Below are 26485 nucleotides of genomic sequence, written 5' to 3' on the forward strand. Positions count from 1 at the left end.
CACAATGGCTCTGAAAAGGGGCAGAAATGGAAGGGGATCGGATATTTCCTTTTACTTCTCATGTTTTTTTGTTTGTTTCTGGTCATAGGCTCTTGAAGAAATGCCTTTCAGAGGCACTCTATGAAAAAGAACAAGAAAAATATTTCTGTGAATAATTATCTTCTCTGCAACCATATCCCCTCCGTCTACTTCAGAACAGCAACAAGATGAATTACGCAGAAGATCCTGACCATCCTTGAAGTCAACAAGACAGTTAAAGGAGCAGCCTGGAGGAGGCACTGGGGGCCTGGGAGGGAGGGCAGGAACCTGGGCGGCTCTTTTATTGAACTGAGTGCCCTATTTTGCAATCTCCATCCGCATGAGGAGGCTGGCTGAGGAGGGCTTGCTCCTAGGGCCTAGAAGGACTGAGGACCAAGGATGCAAACTCTGTATTCCAGCAACCTCACTTCAGCTTCTGTTTCACAGCACTTCATGGTGTGTGAAGTGCTTTCACACTTGCTATGTCACTGGATAGACTGTAAACAGTCCGCCTGCTTAACAAATGAGGAAACAAAGAGGGGTTGGCCAGCTGCCTCCCACCCTGATGGGTCACTGGTTTCTACTGGGCTCTGCACACCCACTGCTTGAAGCAAGTGGGCTCCAGTTTGGTTCACTCTGGCCAGTGATGCAATGCTGGTTGAGCCTATGAGTCTTAGAACCCAGAAGCCAGACCCCTGGGATCCAGACACCACCAGCTTTCTTTTTCCAGTCTGGATTGGAGATGAGAGTCAAAGACAATCCCAGTAATGTGGGCATTTAGCACGCTCCTCACTCCTTCCGTTTTAGCCTTATTTAACATGGTGTATGGGGCTTCCCTGGTGGCTCAGATGGTAAAGAACCTGCTTATGGTGTGAGAGACCCGGGTTCAATCCCTGAGTCAGGAAGATCCCCTGAAGAGAATGGCTACCTACTCCAGTATTCTTGTCTGGAGAATTCCATGCACAGAGGAGCCTGGCAGGCTACAGTCCATGGGGTTGCAAAAAGTTGGACATGACTGAGCAACTAATACTCACTGACTCACAGTATGGTATATATGCCTATTTGAGACCATGTATTAATAGGGTATACTTAAGAAGGTATCCCAGAAGGCAATGGCACCCCACTCTAGTACTCTTGCCTAGAAAATCCCATGGATGGAGGAGCCTGGTAGGCTGCAGTCCATGGGGTTGCTAAGAGTCGGACATGACTGAGCGACTTCCCTTTCACTTTTCACTTTCATGCATTGAGGAAGGAAATGGCAACCCACTCCAGTGTTCTTGCCTGGAGAATCCCAGGGATGAAGGAGCCTGGTGGGCTGCCGTCTATGGGGTTGCACAGAATCGGTCACGACTGAAGCGACTTGGCAATTAGGATTACTCAGTAATGATTACATTTGCTGAAAGACTTCAGTGAATTCAGATATAAGCTTAATTTATTTTACAGAGTGATTTGTGGTATAAACTTACAGTCTCTTACTAGTTTAGAACAGACAGGTTGATTTCACTTAAATGGCCTTAGTCTCATATGAATCCACCACCTTCGAATCTCAAGAATTTCAGGTAAAACCATTTATGTCAAACCCCATGGGTTCACTCCATTCCTTTACAGAACTGGAACTTTGTGGTGTCAAGTATCAGGTTATTAAGCAGACCCGGGCCTACAGCTCACCATTTAAAGTAAATTACACAGTAACTTTCAATGACAATGGCATTTATTTCATGGCAGTTGTTATAATTACAATTTTCTCACCATGCCATTGTTTGGGCTTAAAAGCGCTTAGAAAAAAAGTTCCATAGAGCCATTAAATAACAGACTAAATTATACTGTCCTGTGATTATATATGTCTCAGGAATGCAGACAGGTTTTAATTCAAATGGCAATCTATGCATGTTCACAAAATGATTTATCATCAAGCCAAAGGGCTCACCAAGGTGACTAATAGATGCAGAGATGGGATGAAACCCTAACATGTAGGACTCTGTATCAACAAGTTGGCCATTTCCTGATGTACTGTGAAAAGGAAACATTTGGTAATATTCCAAACCTGGTAGAAAGGTAGGCAAATACAGGGCAGATAGATGGTCATATATTATACAAGGGGCTCAAAACTTTGAGAGTCCAAGTAAGAATTTGTTGAGGAGGAGATTTTTATTTCTCAGGCCTGCAAATGGCATTGGTATTATGAGAAATTTACAAGTTAAAACACAGATGCTCAACAATCCAAATTTCAATGACACAAATTTGAGTGTTACAGTCACCAATGAAAGATGTTGGTGATGACAACACACTGAAGGCTTGCTTTGGATCAGGGACTAAACACACACACATACACACACACACACACAGCTAGTTCTCACAAAATCTCTGCATATTTTTTTCCTTATTATTTTATTTTTTCCCTTTTTTTTGGGGGGGGGTGCGTGGTGGGCAATGACATGCAGCTTGCAGGATCTTAGTTCTCTGACCAGGGACTGAACCTGGGCCCTCAGCATTTTGGCAGTGAAAGCATGGTATCTTAACCACTGGACCACCAGGGAATCCCCTACAAGTTTTTATTTTTTAAACAAATAAGAAATTTGCCAGAGAACGGATTTTCCCAAGAGCACACAGCTGGTAAAGAAGCTGAATTGAGATTTAAATCCTGTACCATCTGATTATAAAATCTCAGCCTCTGCTCCTTGCCTGCCTGCACATGTGCACAGACACACATCTGTCCATCTGGGCATGGCTTAGATTTTCAGTTCAAACAAAGAGCTTTTAAACCTCTCAAAACCATTAAAACCAACTGCTTTTCTGTGTCAAAGGGAAGAGGGATGTTTCCTAGGCCCCTTGTCAGAGGACCCCGCCGCAGGTAACTCAGGCTGGGGACCTGGGGGAGCTGTGCTCTTGGTGCCCTGACTGCTGTCTTCCGAAGTCAGTTACATTTCTCAGCTGGTTTCTTGAATTGAGCTGAATTTTGCTCCTAGTCAGACCCATGGATTCACCCTGAGTTGGGGCAGGAGCCTGGGCAGGAGACAGGACAGTGTGGTCAGCACTTCCCTCCGACCTTCTCAGCAGAGCACATCTTGGCCCCCTCTTCTGTCCAAAAGGGTGGGAGAGGAAGGCGTGCGATGGTCTCAGGCCAGAAGTCAAGTCACCTGCGAGGTGAGTGATATGCTATGCTGACCTCCTGGCCCCTCGAGAGCAGTCACTCCCCATCCTCCTTCATCACCCTTCTCCCTGGGAAAGTCCCTGAGCTTTGGCCTGTGCTCCTTCCAGGGGGAATACAGTCACCTGTCCCTTTAATAAATTACTGAACACACATGGTCAGGAGAGCTACCCAGGTAGGCCCTGAGGACCAAGAGCAGGACCCCCTCCTAGGATGGTGCTTCCTATACCCTCTCTGTCCATGCCTGGTCCTAGTTTTTATCTCCACTTGGAAACTTATCCTCAGAAGGTGGACTGTGGGACTTCCCTGGTGGTCCAGTGGCTAAGAATCTGCCTGCCAATGCAGGGGACATGGGTTCGAGCCCTGATCTGGGACGATTCCACAGGCTGCAGAGCAACTAAGCCCGTGTGCCATAATTACTGAGCCCACACGCTCTAGGACCCATGTTCTGCAACACAAGAAGCCCCTGCAATGAGAAGCCTGGGCATCACAACTAGAGAGAAGGCCCCACTTGCCACAACTAGAGAAAGCCTGAATGCAGCAACAAAGAGCCAGCACAGCTGAAACAAACAGGCGCTGAGTCACCTGTGCACGTGGCTTTTTGTTCTAAGCTCACAGGTCACAGGTATGGCACACCTGACCCAGCTTAATACCAGCCCCTGGCAAATAATCCCAAGAAGGTGGGGTGCCTTGAGTGCCATCTTAACCTTTCCTCCTGGGTCTGAGGCTACACGCTGGCTCGGGCCTTTCCACCCACCTGAGAAGGCCTGCTGGCCCCAGATGGCGCCTCTGTCTCCGGTAGTGACACCGTCTTCCCTTGGTAGCCCTCCTCTGCTCAGAACCCCCTGGTTCACCCCATCTCCTCCTGGGGAGCTCATAGAGGGATTGCTACCATGACCCAGAGTGACTCCTAGCTGGGAAAAATTTTCACTCATTCACTCAACAAACATTTACTGAGTGCTGATATTATGCCAGGCACAGTCCTGAGCACTTGGTAATACCCAAGCCAAAGGTCTGCCTTAGGAAACCATATCCTCTGATTTTGCTCTCCTCCAAAACATGACTCTGAACATTCCAGAATTGGAAGGGACCATCCAGATTATCTAAACCATCAGCCCTATTTTACAGGTCGGTAAGCTTAGGGGCCAGGTCTTAGGTCTCCCAGGCCGGGCGTCTTGGTGCTTCCTCATTTACCGTCTACCCCCTTGGAAAGCAATGCTCTGTGTGACCATGGGCAAGCCCCTTCCCCTTGCTGGGCCTCAACCTTCTGCCTGAGGCCTGGAAGAGCTGGATAAGAGAGAATTCCTGAAGGTCATATCTAATATTTTCTGGTTCTCACCTCACAGTGTTTTAAAAGACTTGAAGTTCACGGTAAGCTTTCTCTTTGGGTATGCCACGTCTTCCAAATGGTAACATATGTCCTGGGGCAGGGGCCAAGGCCAGTCAGCAGCTCTGGCTCACCCACAGCACTACAGACACAGCGAGGACTCAATTTCTTTTAGCGGATTGAACCAGAAGAGATCACGCGGCTTTTTTCAACATTAGCCACAGATGAGAAAAAGGCTATTCAGATATAAGGCATCACTACTTAAGCCAGTCCAACAACAGTCCTGATCACAAGAATACTGCCATCTCTCATCAAATGAACGGCAATACCATTCTATTCTACAGATGTCTATTTTTTTTTATATATTTGAGTCCACATATAACTGTATATATGTGTTTATATTTTGCAGCTGGGATCAAATTCTTAGTTAGGAACTCAGGCTTTGAAACCCTAATGACTCCAGATGGTTTTACTTCCTAGAAGGCTCAATGGTAAAGAATCTGCCTGCCAGTGCAGGAGACGCAAGAGATATGAGCTTGATCCCTGGATTGGGAAGAACCCCTAGAGTAGGAAATGGCAACTCACTCTAGTATTCTTGTCTGGAGAAGTCCATGGACAGAGGAGCCTGGCAGGCTACAGTCCAGGGGGTCGCAAAGAGCTGGACACGGCTCAGGCCACATACATGCATGGATGTTTTTACCCTTCTGTAAGAGGATTAGCATTTGCTTGCTCCTGAGTGTTACACAGGGGAGTCAGTCCCAGACAACACACTCACCAGCCTTTGACCATGGCTAAGTTACCTAGGCTCTGTGCCTCTGTTTCCTACCTCATAGAATCGGTACGAGGAGTAAATGAGTCATCATGCATCAAGTCCCTCCTAGTACAATGCCTGGAACGTATGAAGTGCTACGTGTAAGTGTCTGTGATAGAAATCAACCTGCATATGTGCTAGGAACACTTATGCATGGATACAACTGGGAATGAAAATGTAATTGTAAATTTCATGATATTTATGAATTTGAAACCATTTCCTTAAAGGCTGCAGACTGGAGTTTAGTAATCTGTTGTAAGACGTAATTTCTACATACATGTACGTGTTTTCCACAACATGCAAGATTTTCCTTGGCTATGGATGCAGAGAAGAGAGTTAACCACAAGGACGAAAGCAGTAGCCATTTCCAAAGCCACAAATAAGGGGTTTGGAGAAGATTTCGTTCTTGTGACGCCTTTAGTAGGTTCTTCATCTTCATCTGCAGACAACTTTGGATTTGTCTGCTAATGAAGGAAATCGATATCAAGGATAAATGGTGATGTGAGGACCAGAATAATCCACACACTGCTAACCAGCTCGCCAATGATGGAGGGTTCCTGGCGCCATCTAGAGGTCAAAGCTGCTTCTTGCGCATGCTTCATAGAAGCTGTGTAAAATCCCAGAACCTGAGTCTTCCTAAGGCAGGGCTCCCCAAACTTTTTGGCACCAGGGATCGGTTTTGTGGAAGAGTTTTTCCACAGACTAGGGGTGGGGTAAGAGGGGATGGTTTGGGGATGATTTAAGCACATTACATTTATTGTGCACTTTATTTCTATTATTATTACAGTAGCTCCACCTCAGATCACCAGGCATTAAGATTCCAGAGGTTAGGGACCCCTGTTCTAAGGCATGTTAGTTCTCTGGTGAGGAGAACTATTGTGGAGAGATTGGGAAGGGCTATCCGAGGACACCAGAGTGCCTCTTAAAAACCAAACACATCAAGGCTGGGACCACTACAGTTTAACTCCCCTGGCACCTACCTGCCAGAACGCAAGCCAGCCCTCACCTCCTTAACCGATCACTGGGCTGCAGGTCAAACTGGAAGCTGCCCTTCCCTTGCCTAGTTATCCCAGGAAGTCAAGGCCTGAATCCTGACTGGGAACTGGCCCATCACCTACTCACCACAGCTGCCTGGCAGTAAAGCCAAGCCAAACACTAGCCACTTATGAACCTGGGCGTGGGGTGGGGGTGGGGCCCGTGGAAACAGCACTCGGGCGCCTTCACTCACCACACAGTCGTCGATGATTTCTGAGAGCCGTGTCCGGTGTTTCCTCCCCAACCTCATGATTTTTTTCCATGTGTAATAGTACTCCACACACTGAGCCACCGTCTTGGACTTCACCTGCCGGGAAAACCATCTTAAGATTAGCTCCAGCGGTGGGCAGGGTGCAAGGCAACCAGTTTTCATGCAATTTTAAGTTTGTAATACGTAGGAAGTTTACGCAGTTAAATAAAAACATGTACATGGAAAATCTCCTCCTCAGCCCTGTTCTCCAGCCATCCATTCATCCGTTCCCTCCCCACCCCTGCAACTCAGCTAGCCTCCCTTGTTCATATCTTGGGAGATGGTCCAGAATTTTTCTACTTGTATACCAACAACACAAAAATATATTCCTCCCCACCATTTTGCCTCACATAAGGTAGTACGTACACTATATGTACTGTTCCGCATCTTGACTTTTTCACAAGAGGGCTTGGAGAATTTTTTCACAACCATCCATAGCGAGCTCCCTCCCTTTTTAAACCCACAAAGCAGCATGCTTTTTCAAATGCTTGAATGAGTTTGGCTCTCCGAGTTGCTGACCTTCAAAATCTATTTATGAAAAGTGTTCCTTCGTAATCAAACAGGAATATAAGGCAAAAGTTATGATGACAAGAGCTTAGTGTTTGCAGAAAACAAGCCTTGTCCTGTTCTCCCCTAAAGGGGCAAAGGTAAATGTGTTTTAAAGAGAAAAAAATTCCTTTGTTTAGTTCACAGTTCTCTAAGCTCAAAGTGGGGTTCAATAATGTGAGTTTTCTGGAGGCAGGCTGGCTGTCCCATTGGGTCCGGAAAGAAGGCCACCCACACAGTGAGAGTGAAAATGGCACCTTCCAGACATCTGGTCTCCTCAAAGTTACCCCCTTTACACACACCTGATACAGTGAATTTCTACATTAGAGTTGCCCAGGGAGGGAAGACAGTGTCCCAGAGAATCCTGGTTTAAAATCCTGAATTAACTGGCGAGCACGTCATGTGAATCTGTCATCAGTCAACAAGGTGTGGGACCTTTAAGAAATAATAAAGCCTAGGACAGGAGGGGTAACTCAGGACAGACGGGAGCTGCTGGAACACAGGGCAGCAAAGAGTGCGGTGGCCTCCAAGACAGAGTAAGGTGGGTACGAATTCAGGTCTGCAGACGGAGGCAAGTCGGAGAAAAACTCCACCTATTTCCGATTCTCATTCACTTAAGGCCCAGGGTTAAGGACAGGAGACAGGAACCCGGGACAACACTGAGGCCCAGCCCAGAGCCAGCGGTGGTTGTCGTCTGAGACCCTGTTCTCCTTGGACCTGAGCATTTTCATGACCTTAATAACTCAAGTATGGTTCCATCATTCACAGGTTTGCTAAAACACTCTGAATCATTGTAACTTTTAGCCTAAACCACCTCTCGGCCAATTAAGGCCTATTACATTTATTGTGTACTGGACAAAATGCTATTTCATCTTGGTGACAGAACTCTCTTTTGCTGTGAGATGCTGTATATGTAACATTTTATTGCTATTATTACTGTCCTTATGATCAGGGGCCCCACAGCAGAAACTCTGCTACCGGCTAGGGGCAGGGCTCATATTCTCCCTTCTCTGGATCCCCCCTCCTCCCACCATGTTCTGTCAGAAACATGACAGATCTGTCAAACACACATGAAATAAATTATATAAATTGCGAACCAGCAGCCCCAAGCTTATTTTATTCTGATAGAATGTATAAATCACACATCTTTATTGAGATAAAAATACCCCTCCACACCACTGCCACATCCAAATAATCTATGCCCTCCTTCCCCCACCTCCTAAACACCAGGGCCCCGCCATCCATAACAAATACCATCCTTTACCAACAAAAGATGGGAGACATTGTTTTGGTGACAGTCTTAAACCAGCAATAAAATAATTCTATATGTATCTTTAGGTGCACAACTTCCCAAATTTGGTTTTAAGACAGCAGTAGGAAAAAGCATGCTTACCATCTTCTGTACAAAAATAAAGTCTTTGCTGTAAGTGGCTAGTGCTTTATTAAACAGTTTTCTTTCTAGGGAGGTCCACTTGTCCGAACCTACAACAAAACACAAACTGCATAAAAAAACAGCCCAGTTCTTCCCACTTGTAGATGCTGGTTCACTTAGTGAAGTTACAAACTACAACTGTTCAGTGTGTGACATGTAAATACCCACTACACTTCTTTCTGAACAAAAAGCCAGTGCAGTGTAATGGTTAACAACCCTGCCACCTGGGTTCAAAGCTTAGCTGTGGTCTTGGCTTGGCAAGTTACTGAACCTAAGACTTGATTTCTTTACCTATGAATTCTGAGTGTCTCCACCTCTTAGAGGACTTTTGTGAAGGTTAAAGATAACTCCCTAAAACTATCTCTTAGTAACTGGAAAATCATGAGCACTCAGCAGATTTTAGCTACAGTTTTAATATAATTAGGGAGGGCAAGTATTCATGTAGGCAGTGCTTCTTGTGCGTGCTGGACTCAGCAGTCTAGTGGGGAGAAAATCAGGAGCCAGTGCATTCAAGGCGATGACTGCAAGGATGAGGGCAGGGGTTGGGTGCCAGTGGGGCACAAAGGAGGAACACCAGACTCCGAGAAGCTGGGAAGGCTTCCAGGAAGAGGAAACACCTGAGTAGGGTTTTAAAAGACACAGAAGCAAGTCAGGCAAGAATGAGATGGAAGGACTTCCCTGGTGGCCCAGCGGCTAAGGCTCTGCGCTCCCCACGCAGGGAGCCCGGATTTAGTCTCTGGTCGGGGAACTAGATTCCACATACCACAGCTAAAGATCCCACATGCCACAACTAAGACTTGGTGCAGCCAAATAAAAAATAAATAAAATAAATATTTAAAAAGGAGATGGATGGGAATTCTGGGGAGCAGAAGTGGCGAGTGCACAGTCAGAGCCAAGTAGTGAGAGGATACATTTTATTCACTTATTCAGCAGATATTTGTTAGATATTTAGATCACTGGGTGGAGAGGATCCCCCAGAGTAGGAAATGTCAACCCACTCCAGTATTCTTGCCTTGAAAATTCCATGGTCAGAGAAGCCTGGTGGGCTACAGTCCATGGGGTCGCAAAGAATAGGACACAGCTGAGCAACTGAGCACACACATGCAAGACACTAGGGGGGAGAAAAGCTAATACTTATAAGTGCTTACTATATGCCAGGTTCTAAGACCCTTGAAGATACTAGTCACTTGCTTCTACAGACAACCCTATAAGATTGATGTTACTCCTACCCATTTTACAGATGAGGAAATGGAGGTGTTCAAGGAATAAGCAGTAATCTGGTATGGCTCAGCTACAGGGTTCCAGCAGAGGGAAGGCAGATGAGGCTGGGAGGAAAGAGGGACCGGCTCCTGATAAACCTGCAAACCAATGAGGAAGAGGCCCAGATGTGTCAGGCTGGTGTATCTGCTTTCTGGATGAGCTTGCCATTCATGTCAAAGTAGGATATGCAGACAATCAGAGAATGGTCCTGGTCTATTTCCAAGGGAAGTCCTATTTCTGTGGGCTGCAGAGAAGGCTCAATTTCTGTGGCTGGTTAGCAGAAAACTCAGCCTCATTCTAATTTTTTGAATTTCCTATATCTCTGATTCTTTGGATGGTATATGTCTGGGCCTTCGACAGGTTTCTACTTTTCAAAGCTGTAATCTCCAAACCATAGTATTTTTCCTTCCAAGTAGGACAAGCCCAGGATTTCCATTTTGCAATGGTTCACTGAGGGGCTGAAGTATAGAAAACCTGAATTGCTTCTTCCCTCAAAAGATTCGGCCTGAATCAGTTGATTAGGTGAAACCATGCCTGGCAGGCAAGCAGGAGGTGAAGATCCTAGGATCCTTGAGAAAATATGTGACTTGGTGATGTCAGCTCAGATTTCTGAAATAAACACCTTCTCCGTGGGACTCCCTGAGGGCTCCTTAAGCCAAGAGCTCTGGCTCCAGTAGAGAATACACTCTCCACATCGGGGCTGGTCCAGGTCTCTAAAAATCACCATCTGACTCCTTTGGTTTGCAAATTTCTCTAAAGGAAAAGCAGCTTTCTAATTAATCCTCAGCAGAAGAAAGCATCTTCCACTGGTTCTAGAGACCAGGACATCTCTGGTTGTGCAAACCATCGTGACAGGGAGAAGTAGGGCCAGGGCTTTGGTGAAATTCTGCTAGAGTGGATGTGAGCAGAGGAGGTTGGTGGGATTTCAGGCTCTGGAGTATTTTCATCACCATTCCTCAAAATTCTTCCAACATTCAAGAACTTGGGGTCCTGGCTCTCATCTGCTCCCGCTGTCCAGAGGCAGAGACAGAAAGAGCGAAACAGAAAGGATGGCCCCAACAACTGAACAACCACAGAGGAGTCATGGTTCTTTTTAGGTATCCATCAGAACAGTAAAGAGAGGTCAGAGAGGCGATGGTATACGTGGAACACGACAGGGACATGTCACACCAATCGAGTCCCCTGACAGACTTATAAGGAAAGTTTTGCTCTGCCCTGATGCAGGTCCAGTCTGTGCAGCTCCAGGTTGCATCTCAGTTAGGAAGTTAGGGAACACTTTTTTTTTTTTGCTGTGCTGAGTCTGTTGCTGCGCATAGACTTTCTCTAGTTTCAGTGTATAGGCTTCTCATTACAGTAGCTTCTCTTGTTGTGGAATGCGGGCTCTAGGGCTTGCAGGCTCAGTAGTTGTGCACAGGCTTAGCTACCCGAAAGGCAAGTGGAATCTTCCCAGACCAGGGGTCAAACCCACGTCTCCTGTATTGGTAGGCGGATTCTTAACGACTGGGCCACCAGGGATGTCGGTTAGGGGACATTTTGCTGATGAAACCCCTCCCAATGAGATGAGTAAGAATACTTTCCATTTTCAGCTGGACCCTATGTTTCCCCAGTCAAAGTGCAGCTTTAAACCCTCATGAGACACTCAAGGGCCATGCGGCCTTCTCGGGTCAGCACCCAGCCTCACACTGGGTATACTTTCTTCCACCCCACACCAAGCTCACCACTGGATTACTGCCCAAACCACAGTGTGAAGTCCCCAGGTCTGTATACCTGTGAGATGTCCCTTCATGTCCCCAGGTGGCCTGCCAGTTGTAACCCCGCAAAGAGAAGTCACTTCCTGGACCATCTGTTATGGGGGACCCTCAAGCCTCGTAGGGGAAGGAGGCCTGCTCCCCATCAACTCTCTGGTGGTTTGAGTTTTTTTTTTTTTTTTTTTAAATAATTTCTCTAGTTGCAGCGAGTAGAGGCTACTCTCTAGTTGCGGTGCGTGGGCTTCTCATTGCGGAGTACGGCCTCTAGGGCTAGCAGGCTTCAGCACTTGTGGCTTGCAGGCTCTAGAGCACAGGCTCAGTAGTTGAGGTGCATGTTACTCCTCACCATGTGGAATCTTCCTGGACCCAGGATCGAACTCGCGTCTCCTGCATCGTCACCACTGAGCCAGCAAGGAAGCCCTTCTCCGTTGGCTTTTAGGGCTGCTGCTCTGTGGTGGGGCCTCCAGTCTTCCTGATCCCGGGGTGTTCACTCCACACCACCAGTCTCTGATTGAAGTGGAAAAGCCTCTAGCTTTCCTCTCTGTGCTGGCCTGAACCCTGATGGCCAGGGCAGGGAGCATGTGCTCAGACGCTGAGAGACGGCTCCTCTAGTCAGTCCTAGGGTCCATGGTTTAGCACGCAGGACTGTGCTGTGCGTGTGTGTCTGTCCGACAGGGGTGTCCATGAACTGAGAGATCGAGGCGGGGCCAGACAAGCCCATCCGTTCTCACACTCACAGTAGCAAGCTCTTTACTGCACCCTGATCACAGATCACTCATGGGGCCAAGAATCTACTCCAGGTCTCTTGGGTGGCATTCTCAGGCCCAAACCTGGTATACAGACATAATATCTGAATGTGCTCACCCCAAAGAATGAGGTCACTGTGCCGTGATTAAAAAGGGGCAACTGTAATCAGGAGACGGTTTGCCGTGAACCTGGTTCTGCCACTTAACTCCTGCAAATTCACTTCTCTGAGCCTCAGTTTCCTCTCCTGTGATTTAGGGATTGTGACAGTCATGCAGTGCCTAACAGCATTTGGTCCTAAGAAGGGGCATAGTGAATGTCTCAGATCTGGCCACTTGGACAGAAGATTCCAAATAAGCTTGCCGCCATGGAAAACATGCTGTTCGTGCTGATGTCCATGTCAGTGGCACTTGCGAAGCCCACTAGTCCCTGCTGGTGTTCTGTGTAGCGTGTGTACACTCACAGTCTTTCTCCAGGCCGCCTGGCACTTGCACAGTCTTCCTCTCCCTGCCTCGAAATCCTCCTGTAATCCATCGAGGTAAGGTTCAGCATCTGTCCTCCTGGAGACTGTCTGGCAGGAGCGTTTTCCCCATTCTAGGACAAGGTGTTTTTTTTGTTTTGTTTTGTTTTAAGCCAGCTCTTCTGGGATTCTGTTTCTTGGACAAAGTCCAAGATAAAAATGCAAAAACCGAGGCAGGGAGCTGCCCCCACTTCTCGCTTGGCCACCCTCTCTGAGATCATTGCTGTCCACTCAGCACGTCCCTAGGGTCAGTGGGCTGACACCCTCCCCCTCCCCACCCCACACTCATTCATTCTCCCTGGGGATTCCTGGCTAGTGGACTATTATCAGCAGGGGTCCCTAATAAGATGATTAAGCCTAATTACAAAGAGCCTAATTAACAGGAGGAAACCAGTGCTGGAACAGTATCCAGAGGAGAAACATTCTGAGCTTCGGTTGCCGGGAAACAGGCTCTGGATGGTGGTGAAATTTGGGGCAATCTATAGAGAACACAGGCAGTTAAAGAGAGACCTGGAGGGGTGAGAGAAAGTTTGGGCACAGTGTCTTTTAAAGAGGGCCTTTCTGTCTTCCTCTCAATCTTTTAAAAACTGTTATTGATGCTGTCACAAAGGTTACATAAGAAAGACATGTTCATTGCAGAAAAAGGAGGACTTGTTTTTATATCAGATCTTCATCTGGTGAAAGATTTTCCATGATGGGTGAAGGCTGAGTAATTTTTTTAGGGGTGCATGTGAACTGGGTGATACCAAAGTTCCCTCTGGAGGCAAAAGGCAGGGAGGCCTTGGTCTGAATCCAGAACCTGAGCTTGTCTACTAACCTTCTTCTCTCCAAGTGCCGTGACAGGCCAAGCAGCGAAGTGCATAGTAACTCGGTTCCTGCCCTTTGTGGGGGTCAGTCTCCTGCTAGCAACATGGGCTAAGAATGCCTGCGAGGTGACTTCACAGCTATGCTTCTTTCAAAGTATTCTCTTGAGCATGTAATTCTGTCTCCCCACCAAACTGGGGCAACTTCCAAGACACAGACCAGCCTCCCTTGACTGAATGGGTATTTCCTCCATCTCTGGAGTCAGGTCAAGGTTCAGGACCTCTTGAGCGCTTGGGCTGGGGCGGGCGGCGGGGGGGCGCCCATACGAGCCTCTGCTGAACTCTTGCCAAGAGTCCCAGGGCCACCTCTGACACCTCTCCACTCTGGCACCCATCTGCAGGAATGACTGGCTCAGCAGAAAAACCAAGGATGCTGGAAGTCCTCTAATCACAGCCAGGCATCCTTGACCCCTTGACACCCCCATGCTCAAGCCTTCTCCACCCAATCCAGCTGCTGACTGGGAGCCACTGCAAACAACACTGCCCACACATGGGTGGAGGGTGCGGAGAGAAAGCTGGACCAGGAGCTTTGGTATCAGTTTGAGAGCCCTGAAGGCCACAGCAACAGCACCACCCTCAGGATCCTAACAGAGCTCCTCCAGGTTTGCCGAGCAGCCCCAGATCTGCGTGAGCAGCCCATCCACACGGGCGTCTCTTCTGGGCTCCAGAACTGGCCGTTCTTCCCTCTTCTTTCTGAACTGCTTGGGGTGGGATGGGGTGGAAGGGCAGTCAGGAGTAAAGTCAGGGAAGTGATTTTCAAGGGCCCCTGTCTCTGTCTCCCCCCAAACCCAGTCTTTCCACCTTCCTTCCAGGGCCCAAGCCAGGGAGATCTGACCTCTCTCTCTAGACAACTGGGAGTCTGGAATTCAACCCTTCCTGTTGTGTCCGACTCTCTGTGACCCCATGGACTGTATAGCCTCCAGGCAAGAATACTGGAGTGGGTTGCCATTTCCTCCTCCAGGGGATCTTCCCAATCCAGGGATTGAACTCTCGTCTCCTGTGTCTCCTGCTCGGCAGGTAGATTCTTTACCACTGAGTCACTTGGGAATCAAAGTTTTTAGTCCTGTTTCAATGTTTTTCTTTTGTTTAGGGTGGGGGTAGTTTCCATCCCACAGTTTTCCCATCTTTTTCATGTCATGACATACATTAAAAAAAAAAAAAATCACAATTGTTGCTTGGCATGCTGGAAAGAACCAGAGGGGATTTAGGTTCCAGAAGAGGTTGCTCATTGCTGGAGCTGACCCGCCCTGAGGCGCCAGCCACCCCAGTCACCCCGGGGGCGGAAGGCAGCTGCGGCAGATGGTTGGGAAGTCTCACCCACTAAGCAAAGAAGCTTGACACAGGCTCCAGGAGGCTGGACGGCCTGTCAGGGTTTAATGGGCAGCAGATGACGCTGGGAATTAAGAGAGGATTGAATTGTTTCCACAGCAGATTAGGGAGAACTCCCACATCTTCTAGCCACATTCAGGGAAGACACCGAGCAGGAAATGATGGAGACAATATTAAGAAACTGGGTCCTTGAGGCAGACAGTGGAGGCGGGGACAGGGAGCCCTCTGAGAGCACCGTGATACCTGCAGAACAGCCCTCCCCTGAGGCCACGTCTGGCCACCTGGATCGAGGCCTGCAAAAGGCACCACTGGGTCCCCAAGGCCACTGAGGTAGTCAGCACCTACCGTGCAGGGTCCCCCCAGGCACCAGAGACACCTTCAAACGAATACCACCAAGGGGCACTGGAGGATCCAGCCCTCTCTGAAAGAGAGGACCTGGGCAGGCTCGCGGAGATGCCAGAACAGACGGCTACCGCTTAATGGAAATACAGACGCTGACTTCGACTTCACTTGTCACCACAGCCTCCCCAACCTGTTTCCTTGTCTTTTCACCATTCTCACCACATTCAACTCTCTAAGGGGTGTGCTCCTTCCCTCTTATTGGTGATGCCATTATTAATCCACCCGCTTCTAAGACAGTGTACGTGTGTGTATGTGTGTATCCATGCGCACAAGTATACGTAAGTGTATATGTTCGTGTGTGTGCGCTCAGTCGTGTTCGACTCTTTGCAACCCCACGGACGGTTGCCCACCAGGCTCCTCTGTCCATGGAATTCTCTAGGAAAGAACACTGGAGGGGACTGCCATTTCCTACTCCAGGGGATCTTCCCGACCCAGGGCTCAAACCAGAGTCTCCTGTGCCTGCATTGGCAGGTGGATTCTTAACCACTAGCGCCAGCTGGGAAGCCCCATGTGTATACGTATAGGCACATGTATACACGTGCACGTACATGTCTTTCTCCTGCTATTCATGTGACCTGTTGTTTAATAACTGCCTCCTCCTCAGATTCCAAACTGCACAAGGCAGTACTGTATCAAAATCTGTCACTGTCACTTCCTCATCTTAAATTGTTCAATAAATGAATAATAATGGCTATAAGAATGTGTCAGGCAAGAGGCTCAATATGCTCTCCCTAGTCTTCACAAAATGCCATAAGGGATGGAATATGAGCCCCACTTTATAGGTGAGGAAACCAAAACCACAGAGGGCCACGGGGAGCAGGTAAGATTGGATTCCAAAGCCGAGGGGCCACTGTGAGCTGTTGCCTCTGTGCTCTACCCTCTGGGGCTCTCTCCCACTGCCACATGCGGGGGCCCTGTCCACTGCTGCTCAGCTCGTAGCACACCCAGGAAGGGAGGAGACAGACAGACAAATGCCCAACAGTGACCAGTCGGTGGACACAGCTGCCCCACTGGCCACGCCCCAGAGGCCCAGGGTAAATAAGCGGCACTGAGGAGAGAACGGGTGCTCTCTGTTAGTAAAGGGGACACGAGCAACATGCAAACAGTGAGCCCCAGCAGGGCCCCGGCACCTACCGGCATAGTGGTAATTTGCTAAAGGATGACATTTTAACCTGACTGGTTTCCGCAACAGCAGCATTTCCAGAGCAGCCTGCAGACCCACGGGAGAGAAAAGGTGAGAGTCATTCATGGGGCTGCGCATTCTCGGAAGACCAACTATCCCACAAGGAAGATGAGCCAGCATGGCAGGGCCCGAGGTGGGGGTGCTGGAAGGGAAACAAGGGGAGACTCCCCTATTTGGGGTCCTCCTTCCAGTCAGCACCCAACAGGACTCATCATTCTAATATCTCCCCTGCTCATGCCTGCAGCCAACTAGTCATGTTACAGAAACACAGACGGCAGCCCAAACGCCACTCCTTCCTTGGTGAGGGCCCCGCCACCAGAGATACTGTGGGGCCTCCTATGAATGGAGGCTGAGTCTCTGGGGAAGGGTTCTGAGGAAATGAGTGGGTGACTTGGAACTATTTTTTCAGAAAAAAAAATTACATGTTTCATTATAACTGAACACAAACAGCTGTATTAGTAATAACTGTACTGCACATTGTCCTTCCAGGGAGCCTCACTAAATAATCTATTCAAATCTGCCTCCTTCAGCCTTGTTGGGATTCTTTAAAAATGGCACAAATGGAGTTGAGCAGTGGATGGTTTAGGGGCAGAGCACGGTCTGGAATCTTGCTATTCCAAGTGCGGTCCATGGGCCAGCAGCCTGAGCATCCTGGGAGCAGGTTACAAATGTAGGCCCTTGGACCCCAACCTCCTGAACTGCTGCATTTTAACAAGCCTCTCCAGGGGATTCGTGTGCATGTTAGAAGTTTGAGAAGCAGAGCTCTGCAGCACTGATCTTAAAAGGTCAAGGGGAGTTTTCCAGTGTTCTAGAGAATCTCTGAAGGGTATCAATAATCTTGTGAGAAGGTAGTACTGGGACATTTGTTTGCTTATGCATTTTCATAAACTTACAAACCAGGAGGCTGGCTCTGGTATAAGAATCATGTATTTACTGAAGGGAAAGCTGAGGCTAGTGATGTAGTGCTCCAGCCAGGGGTCCCGGTTGAGCAGGCAAATGATCAGCTCTGATTCTGGGAGAAGAGTCCCAACATCCTGGCCTGGGTCTGCCAGAGAACTGTGTCAAAAGTGGAAGAATGACACCAGATGGTGTGCAGCAAACATCTCTCTTTGGTTAGGGCAGCAAACAGTTCTATGGACATCAAACTCTGATTTCCATGGTAGGGAAGAATGAAGAGCAGAGAATGACAAGCTTTTTTAGGCCAAGTCTTGTTTCAGGAAGGCCTTCTACTCCACCATTGCAGACCTGTTTCCTGATGTGAATTACAAGACCGCTGAAAAGAAATTCTAGTTTCCCAAGACAGACGTTCAAATCATTATCACTGAGGAACAGATGTGTATACAGAAGTCCAACTGGAGGTTTTCAAATTCTGACCTATTCACTGAGATAAGGAATATGGGAGGGCACACTGACTGGTCATCATCTTATGAGTTGGTTACATGGGACGTGAGACAACACAGGAACTTGGGGAAATGCTTTTCAGAATTTCCACATGAAGAGTATGAACTGGGAAGCCTCCTTTTCATGGTTCCTTACCATCACATCACCTTTGGCCTCGAAGAGAGAGTGCAAAGCAAATTCAGAATTGGTCCCTCCACCTGGCAACGCACTTGAACAGCATAAATTCAGGAGATTCTCCACTGTTGGGAACAAAGATAGGGCACTGCATCAGAGAGAGCTCAGTGTCACCAGAAACACACACTGATCCTAGAGCCAGAGGCCCCCAGGAGAAATCCAGCCCTTCCTGCCCAGTTCTTCCCAGGCTGTCAATACCTCTTTGCTGGAGGTCGTGGTTTTCCAGCTCTGGCCAGGGCTTCCATACTAGTGTGGCCCTGTGTGTGTCCTGGGCCAGGGCAGAGACATCCTGGAGTTCTGGGATCTCCGCTTGGAATCGCAAGCCAATGTTGATGCGTCTTTAAATCACAAGAAGAAAAACAACAGTGTGGTCTTCAATTTGAAACCAAAGGTAACTGTCAGGGACTTGAAAATGAAGGAAAACAGCTCCTTCTGCAAGAAGAATGCAGGGGCATTTCCTCACAGTGTGATCTGAAGATTCCAGGCATGACTTTTTCACTGGGATAAAGAACAGCTTGAAGATTGGGGAAAGATGCCACGGGAAGCAAGGGAGAAGCCTGGCTGGGGATTCTTAGCTCCTTAGAGCTGGGGAGGGGCTTCCCTTGTGGTTCAGCAAGTAAAGAATCCACCTGCAGTGCAGGAGACCTGGGTTCAATCCCTGGGTTGGGAAGATCCCCTGGAGAAGGGAAAGGCTACACACTCCAGTATTCTGGCCTGGAGAATTCCATGGACTATACAGTCTATGGGGTCACAAAGAGTCCGACACCACTGAGCGACTTCCATAGCTGGGAGAGGGAGGGTGCTAATGCCAAGGGGACAGCTGCCCAGAGCATGGCCAAAGGTACCACTTGACCCAAAGGAACAAAGTCCTTATTTTTATCCTTTCAGGCCACTTTCACATAAATGATCCCATCTGAACCTCACAAAGGCCTGTGAGGTAAGCAAAGCAGTGATAAGTATTCCTACTTAACAGATGAGTTAACTTAACTCTACAAAGGTTAACTTTATCAAGATCAAATAAAAAAATGGTGCTGGAACCAAGCTTCCTGATTCCTGACTCAAATCTACTCACCACTCTACCATCTGGCTTCTTTTGTGTTTATCCATGAAGAGGAAAAAAAAAAAATTTTTTTTTTTTCACTTATATCCCCCAACTCAAGTATTCAACAAGCCCATTTGGAGGCCCAGCCAAAAATCTTAGGGAGGGGGTAAAGGAGCAGGGTGGTGGGTGAAGCCTCCTAGGGAGCTAGGTACCCTGAGAGAGATGTCACTGGGGACATGAAGGCCTGTGGCCCCCAACCAAACTGGCTCATGGAGCTGGAGATGGGGACACTAAGGTTCTCCAAATACGAGGCTCCACATTTTTAACGCCGTCAGTCTGTAGAAAGGGCCTTGAAATACTGGAAATTATAGGGTAACCATCACACTTGAGAAATACCACGATCCTACAATTTCCACAACTTCTTGCCCAGTGGCCACTCGGCCCCCAGAAGTACTAGCTATACTTCTTAAAGCTCCTCCTCCCTTTTCTAGGTTGAGGCTTCCGTTCTAAAGAATAATTGGCTCTTCCTTACGGTTCGACATCAACGGTCTGCTCTCCAGGCCCCGGGGTGACCGTCAGGTTGCTGCCATCGATGCTGTCTGAAGCACAAAAACCAGAGGTCACTGGTCAGCAGAGAAGATACTAAAGAAACTAAACTAAACAAGCAGTTACCTGAACAGTCATGGTAGGGACCCTCTCCTACCCAAACCATGCAGGAGTTACCCCAGCAGTCTCTGAGGAGCTGGAGTGTGGAGCAACATGGCTTAGGGTTTCCCTATTTCTTAACACCTGGCTTGCCTGGTGGCTAATAAGGTAAAGAATCTGCCTGCAACGCAGGAGGCCTGGGTTCGATCCCTGGGTTGGAAGATCCCCTGGAGAAGGGAATGGATACCCACTCCAGTATTCTTGCCTGGAGAACCTCGTGGGCAGAAGAGCCTGGAAGACCACAGTCTATGGGGTCAGGACACAGTCAGACATAACTGAAGCAACTTAGCACACACACACACGCACTTCTCAGAGTAAGGACAGGCCAGCTATCTCTCCGGTCTACTACTCTTTTTTCATTAATTTTTTTTTTTTTGGCCTGCACTGTGCATCTTTCAGGATCCCAGTTCCTGGGCCAGGAGTCACACTTGGGCCCTTGGCAAGTGAAAGCCCCCGGAGTCCCAACCAATGGACGGCCAGGGAATTCCCCTGTTAAGCTTTCTTGTTCTATGACATTCCTCTTGCTCTAGAAAGAGATCCTGCTACAGGCCTTGATCTTTACACCGCGTGCTAAAATGTGGAGGTGTGGTCCTGCAGCTAATCCTATTTGTACGTGTACTTAGTACATTTACTTTGGGTGTCTTAACACGATTCTCCACGGTGCACTTCGACTGTTTTTTCTTTTTTTCCCTCCCTCATCCCCGAGAAACCCTAATGAGCTTTATGCGTTGGTCTCCGCGGCTAGACTGTGATTCCCTTGAGGGTAAGTATTCTAAGAATTCCTAGCACGCAGCACACGGCCTGAGCCATCTCAAAGGTCTGTGGGCCACCTCAAAGGTCTGCGAGGTGAGTGAGACCAGGACACAACGGGAGGCTTCTCAGGGCAGCACCCACAGCCAGGGTGCCCCCGCCACCCCCCGGCCCCCGGGGTGGCGGCGGCGGGGTCGGGGGGCGACTCACTGGAGCGGCAGAGCAGCACGCGCGGCGTGGGCGTCAGGGGCGTGAGGGGCAGCTGCGGGTGGGCGCCGGGGCCGTGGCCGGCGATGAGCACGTTGCTGAAGAGCCCCGAGCCCTGGCGCACCGGGCTGAGCATGGGCGGGGGCGTGTAGGGGGGCAGCTCGTGGGCGGGGTCCAGGAGCAGGTGGTCGCCCAGCACCCGCGGGGAGCGCAGCTGGCTCTGGTAGAGGGTGGCGCCCGAGTGCGAGGCGGCGAGGTTGGGCGTGTAGGAGGGCGGTGGCGGGATGAAGAGCGGCTCGGGCCGGTGCCGGAACTTCTTCTTCTCCGCGGGCGCGCTTCTGAGGGCTTCCTCGGCTTTGGCCGCGCCTGGCTGGTGCTTCTTGGGAATTTCCTACGACGGGAAGAACGGTCCGATTCAGCTCCTGGGGCTCTTCCCTCAGGCCCTGGCCACAGGTTGAGGGGAGGGGGCAATCTGCGTTCTAACGGGAACACGCCCCCCCTCCCCCGCCCCGGGCTGACCCCAGCGTCCCCTGCCTTGAGAAACGGTCACAGCCATCTCCGGCAAGGCGAGATCTGGTGGCCTGGTTAAGGGAGCCGACTTTGGTTTGGGAGGAAATCCCTCATGTCTGGAGACGGATTGGGGGTGGGTGGGTGTAGGAACAGTGGGTGGGCAAGAAAGAATAAATTCACATTCTTTACTGCTTATCACCACATTCCCATCTGCTGAGTGGACTCCAGCTGAGTGGGCCCTTTAATTCCCCACGGGCTCCCCAGGGACGGACCTCGGGGACAGATAACACATGTTCTAAGAAGGGGACAGAATCGTCTATTCAGGGAAGCTGGCAGAGGCTGTGGGGCAGGAAGACGGGGCGGGGGAGGGGACGGTCCGGCCTCAGCCAAAGCTCCCAGGGCCAGTGACCCGCACACTGGGCTCTCCCTTGGAGGTAACTGTCAGGGTGGAGGAGGGCCAGCTGGGATCTCCGAGGCGCCCCCTCTCATGTGCTCTCCTAGAAGTGGATCCGCTGACCCTTCCCCCTCACCGCCCTTCACTCCTGCTCCCAGCACTGGTGGCTCTCTGTGGCAAACCCTTCTCCTAGGTTGGTTTCCTGTCAGCGGGTTTAGTTTATTTTATTCCAGCAGAACCAAGCATCTTCTGGAAGGAAGATTTGCCACATGGAAACAGATATACTAATAAGTAAACATATGCATGGAAGGAGATAAAGCAGGGCATGCCAAAGCCAAACATAAACAGACTTGGTGTGTGCCAGCATCAGCTCAGAAAACCCAGAGCTGGGTGAGGCCGGATTGACAGTGCTGCAGTTGTGGGGAGGGGGTCTGTGGCGGGTGCAGAGGAAGTTCTGGGCAGTCTGTGGTCCCCTCCCAGGCCCTGCAGGCCAGTGCCTGTCACAGCTGTGGTCCCTGACAATCCTGGTATCCACCTTGGTGCCTCAGTAGGAGGCAGCAGGGGGTGATGGGAAGGGTTTCCATGGTCATGTGACCTGCCCCAGTCACCCCTCAGCTCTGGGCTTCTCTCCCTCTAACTAACCCCTCTGAAGGCAGTTCTGCTGCCTTCAGCACTTCAGGCTGCCCCTCCCTGTCTCCCCCTCAGTTTCTGGGGTGCCAACCCAGCACCTAGCAGGGGAGTTTAGGGAAGCAGAGAGGTGGGGAAAGAAGGGGCAGAGGAACTCACCCCCGGGGGGCTCTCCTTAGGCCACAGAGCCCCAACCTGCTTTCTTTCCCCACCAGAGGGCTCCTCGCTGCCTGAGCCTCAGATGGAGAGGGGGCTGAGGAATGGGGAAAGGATGCCCGTGCCCCGCAACTAGGGGAGCAATCCTGGTGCTTTACACCCAGTTCCTGGGTGACTGATGAGGTCAACTTGACTCTGCATGTCTTCAACACTGCACCAGAATCCAGACCTCTGACCACAGACAGGGCCAGAGGTCCCTTTGGGGCTCTCTCTCCTTGAGCCTCTGGTTCAGTGACAACAGCTCTGAACTGGAACTTTCCAATCCTCCAAGCAAGGTTCTGAGACTGTGGGCCAGGGAAGGCCCCCAGAAGGTCAGACCTGGATTATCACCTGGGAGGAAGTATATACAGAGTTCCAACCAAGCAGGGCCAAGCTCTGAGAGGTTTGAAAAGCTCCTCAGAAAGGTGACAGCCACTGAGGAAGCCTACTCCCTTCCCCCTGAGGTCACAGGAGAAACCATGGTTCTGAGAAGCGAACGGTCTCAGCTGTCTGCACCCCAACTGACTAGGAGCACAGTGGGGATTAAAACCCAGGGCTCCTCCCTGAACATTTCCATCTCTTAATATAGTAAGTGTCAGGACCTTGCTCACATGCACTCAGTCCTACTTCATGCTTCCACTTCAGCTTATCTCCTCACAGTATCTTTCTCACCCTTGCCACAAAACCGAGTTCATCTCTGCCTTCAAAACTCTGTCTGGAACTCTCCTCATGATGGTCTTCTAACACCAAAGGTCCCTTGCCTCGTCTTAGTCCCTAACGACCTTAGCTCTCGGGGTATATTCCCTACCAGCCCCACGCAGGGCAGTGCTGCCTTGGTGTCTCTGTCTTGAATTGAGGCAGACCGCTGCCTGGGGCTCTGACCCCTGTGTCACTAGGAACCTGACTTTCTCCAGCTTCAGGCTGAAAGTTTCCAAAGGATAGAAACAGTGTCTCTCCCAGCAAATCAGGCACGTCCTGGGCAAAGAGGGGGTCTGGTGGTGTGGTTTCATCTCTCTCCCTGTTGCTGGCCCCCAGGACCTGCCAGCTGATGGGAATCCTTACCTCCAGAGGTTCTCCATCTGTCTTTTTCCTCTTCTGAGCCTTGATATTATGTAGAGAACCAAAAAGGCTCTTTCTGGACTTTTCTAGTTCTCTTAATTATTCTCCCTATCCTTCTCCTGGCCCAGCCCCACCTTTATGCCTCCTGGAATCCCAGTGGCCACTTATTCTGTGAGAATAGGTACGACCCAGCACAGCACTTTGTGGGGAGGGGACAAGTCTGATGTAATGAACCACAGGGGTTCCAGACTCCAGGGAGGTTAGGGGCAGGGTAGGGAGGGAAGGAAGGGGAGAAGGAAGGAGACAGAGAGAGATCTCTGTCCCAGAGCCAGGCTAAGCTGCTTGGGTGAAGCACTTGGAAGCTGAGAAAGAGAAGGGCAGTAAGAAACACGAATCTCTTTGCTTTCTTGAGATTGGGGGTGGGTATCTCAGTGGAATTACTTTGGGAACCTCAATGAATCAGGTCCTCTGAGAGTATTTATTTATGCAGAGGTGATATTGAAAATATTAAGCATCTGCTAAGGCTGACCATCAGCATGGATGCCTGGAGGACCCGCCGTGCCAGGGGGTTTCATCTCTGGTGGATGGATCTGGGGAGGTCTGGGGATCCTGGGGGAGGGACCAGGGAGGGTCTTTGTGATCCGGAACAGTACTTCCGTATTTTAATCACTGTGATCATCAGCTGAGTTATCACCTCTGTTTTTAATGCAGGAACATCTTCAGGTCTCACAGAATCTAGTCTGGAACATGAACCTGGTAGAGTACTAGGATATACTGGGTAGCAGGTAGTTGGGCGCAGATAGGAATTCCCAGAGTGGCCACAGGGGCTCAGCCCCAAGGAGCCATGCCACGTCTGAGCTCTGGCTGGTGGCCTGGGCAGATCTGTCCCCATCTCCAAGAAAGCAAAGGGATGTCCCCACCTCAGGCAGGTGGGGTGGAGCTGCAACTCACAGCAGGCGGGTTGGGGGCAGCCCCGTGGGGCGAGTGTGGGGGAGAGAGGGTCATCCTCACGAGCACGGGCATCTCGTCGTCCGACATCGAGCTGGCTGGCTTGTCTCTGGCCGAGGGGGCGGCAGCGACGCTGTTGGCGAAGCCCTGAGAGCTGGGCTTGGGCGGGAGAAGCTTGACAGGGACAGACACGGGCATGACCATAGGCGTGAGGCTTTCCGCCTCGGGAGGGAGCTGAGGTGGCGGCGGCGGAGGCGGCAGTGGCGGCTGGGGCTGAGGCGGAGGCGCCGGGGCCTTCTCTCCTTCCTCCTACACAGACAATAAAGGCTTTGATCCTGGGCTCAGAGCAGCTCCCACAGTGGGGCATGCAACTTCGCTCTTCCTGCACCGTTCCTGGACATCACGCATGGGTGACAGAGAACTGCCTCAGGGTGGCTTCCTTCCCGCCACCCTGAGTCCCTCGGCTCCAGTGATGCCCGTGGGCAGTGGACAAGGCACTCTATTTTCTACATTTAAAAAATCCTGACCACTTGTATATTCAAACAGACAGTGAAGAAAAATTTTTGTGTGGTTGTCATTGCTTTTAACGAAAAGGATCTGGACTTAGAATCAGGCCAAAAAAAAAAAAAAGAAGGAAAAACCCCACATAAGCTCTCATGTAGGACCTTTTAATTCTTTGGGCTGCAGTTGACTCATCTGTCAAATGGAAGACCAAGATCTTTTAACTGGCACCGTCAAGAGACGGAGTGACCTGGATCACATCAAAGTTTTTGGCGAACAGTGAATTAATCTCATAGACTTAAATTAAGATGCACAATATTCAAAGAATCAAGAAAATTCTTTTAAGTTTTAACCTAACTCTAAAACTACGTGGCTAGTTCACCACAAGCATATCCTGCCTGGATAATCCCGAGGGTATTTAAAGGTCTTTAGATGCTAGAGTCTAACACTGGTGCCCCAGTGAATAGAAAATGCGGCTGGGAGCCTGGTGGTCACACTAGCTCTCCCTGGCCACTGACTACTGATCTGGAAGGCGTAAGGGACCCTGGTCTTGAGTGCTTCATGCAGCAGAAGTTAAAAATAATATTGCATCTCCATGTTTTCTTTGTTGTCTTCTCCAGGGCACAGAGAGGCTGGGATCCCCTAAAAGGATTTCTACCACCTCAGTTCTGGATTTTTGTTCATGGTGCCAGTGGAAGTGAGGACTGTGTGACCTGGCTGGCTCCCAGCGTCAAAGCTTGAGCACTTTCGTTAGGGAAGGACTACGCCTCTCCAGGTCCCCCAGGTGGGGCTCATATTACTCCATCTGACGGCAGCAAAGCAAAGCAAGCAGCACATGGCCAGGGAAGGACAGGGGCTGGATTCCTGCTCACCTGTTTGAGGCTGGGGGAGGCCCTCATCCCCCCATGGGACCGCATGTGGCCATTCAGGGCGGGCAGGCTCTTGAACTCCTTCAGGCAGATGGAGCATGTCAGCTTGTTCTTGGCATCAAACTGCTCCCCAAACACTCCTTTGGGTTGGCCGCTGCTCAAGGGTAGGGCCAAGAGGAGAGGACACGCACATCAACGAAGGGAAACAATGACTCATCACAAGGCCACATACCCCACGATGAACCCATTTCATTCACCCAGAGCTCCCACGGCCATGGCCCCTCACCAATTCCCTTCGGAGAACTGAGCCCAATTTGCAGATGGAAAACGGAGGCTCAAAAGTAGGAAAGGGTATGCTTAAGATCATGCAAAAGATGAACCAAACATCTTTCTTCATTCCAGGCCTTCACATGCTGTCTTCTTCCCCCACCTCTGGCTTACTACCCTTCTAGAAGCAGGGTGCTTGGTTCCTCCTCTTCTAGAAGCC

General features: G+C 49.9%; 1 protein-coding gene across 14 annotated transcripts in view; it reads right to left on the reverse strand.

Moving 5' to 3' along the window:
* Window positions 1-26485, reverse strand: part of TRERF1 (transcriptional regulating factor 1) — a 209175-nt gene that overhangs the window by 10721 nt on the left and 171969 nt on the right. For 9 of the 14 annotated variants that reach the window (XM_060403632.1, XM_042237295.2, XM_060403631.1 and 6 more), the window contains 9 exons: window positions 26002-26152; window positions 24632-24937; window positions 20899-21286; window positions 19766-19832; window positions 18390-18529; window positions 18153-18256; window positions 16568-16643; window positions 8529-8617; window positions 6533-6646 (listed from right to left, as the gene is read on the reverse strand). In XM_060403632.1, coding sequence (XP_060259615.1) covers window positions 6533-6646; window positions 8529-8617; window positions 16568-16643; window positions 18153-18256; window positions 18390-18529; window positions 19766-19832; window positions 20899-21286; window positions 24632-24937; window positions 26002-26152 — 1435 coding nt within the window. The remainder of the gene's footprint in view (window positions 1-6532; window positions 6647-8528; window positions 8618-16567; window positions 16644-18152; window positions 18257-18389; window positions 18530-19765; window positions 19833-20898; window positions 21287-24631; window positions 24938-26001; window positions 26153-26485) is intronic. The other 5 variants (XM_042237300.2, XM_042237299.2, XM_042237304.2 and 2 more) reach the window with 3 other exon arrangements.

Source organism: Ovis aries, chromosome 20, assembly GCF_016772045.2.
Source record: "Ovis aries strain OAR_USU_Benz2616 breed Rambouillet chromosome 20, ARS-UI_Ramb_v3.0, whole genome shotgun sequence".
Taxonomy (NCBI): Eukaryota; Metazoa; Chordata; class Mammalia; order Artiodactyla; family Bovidae; genus Ovis; species Ovis aries.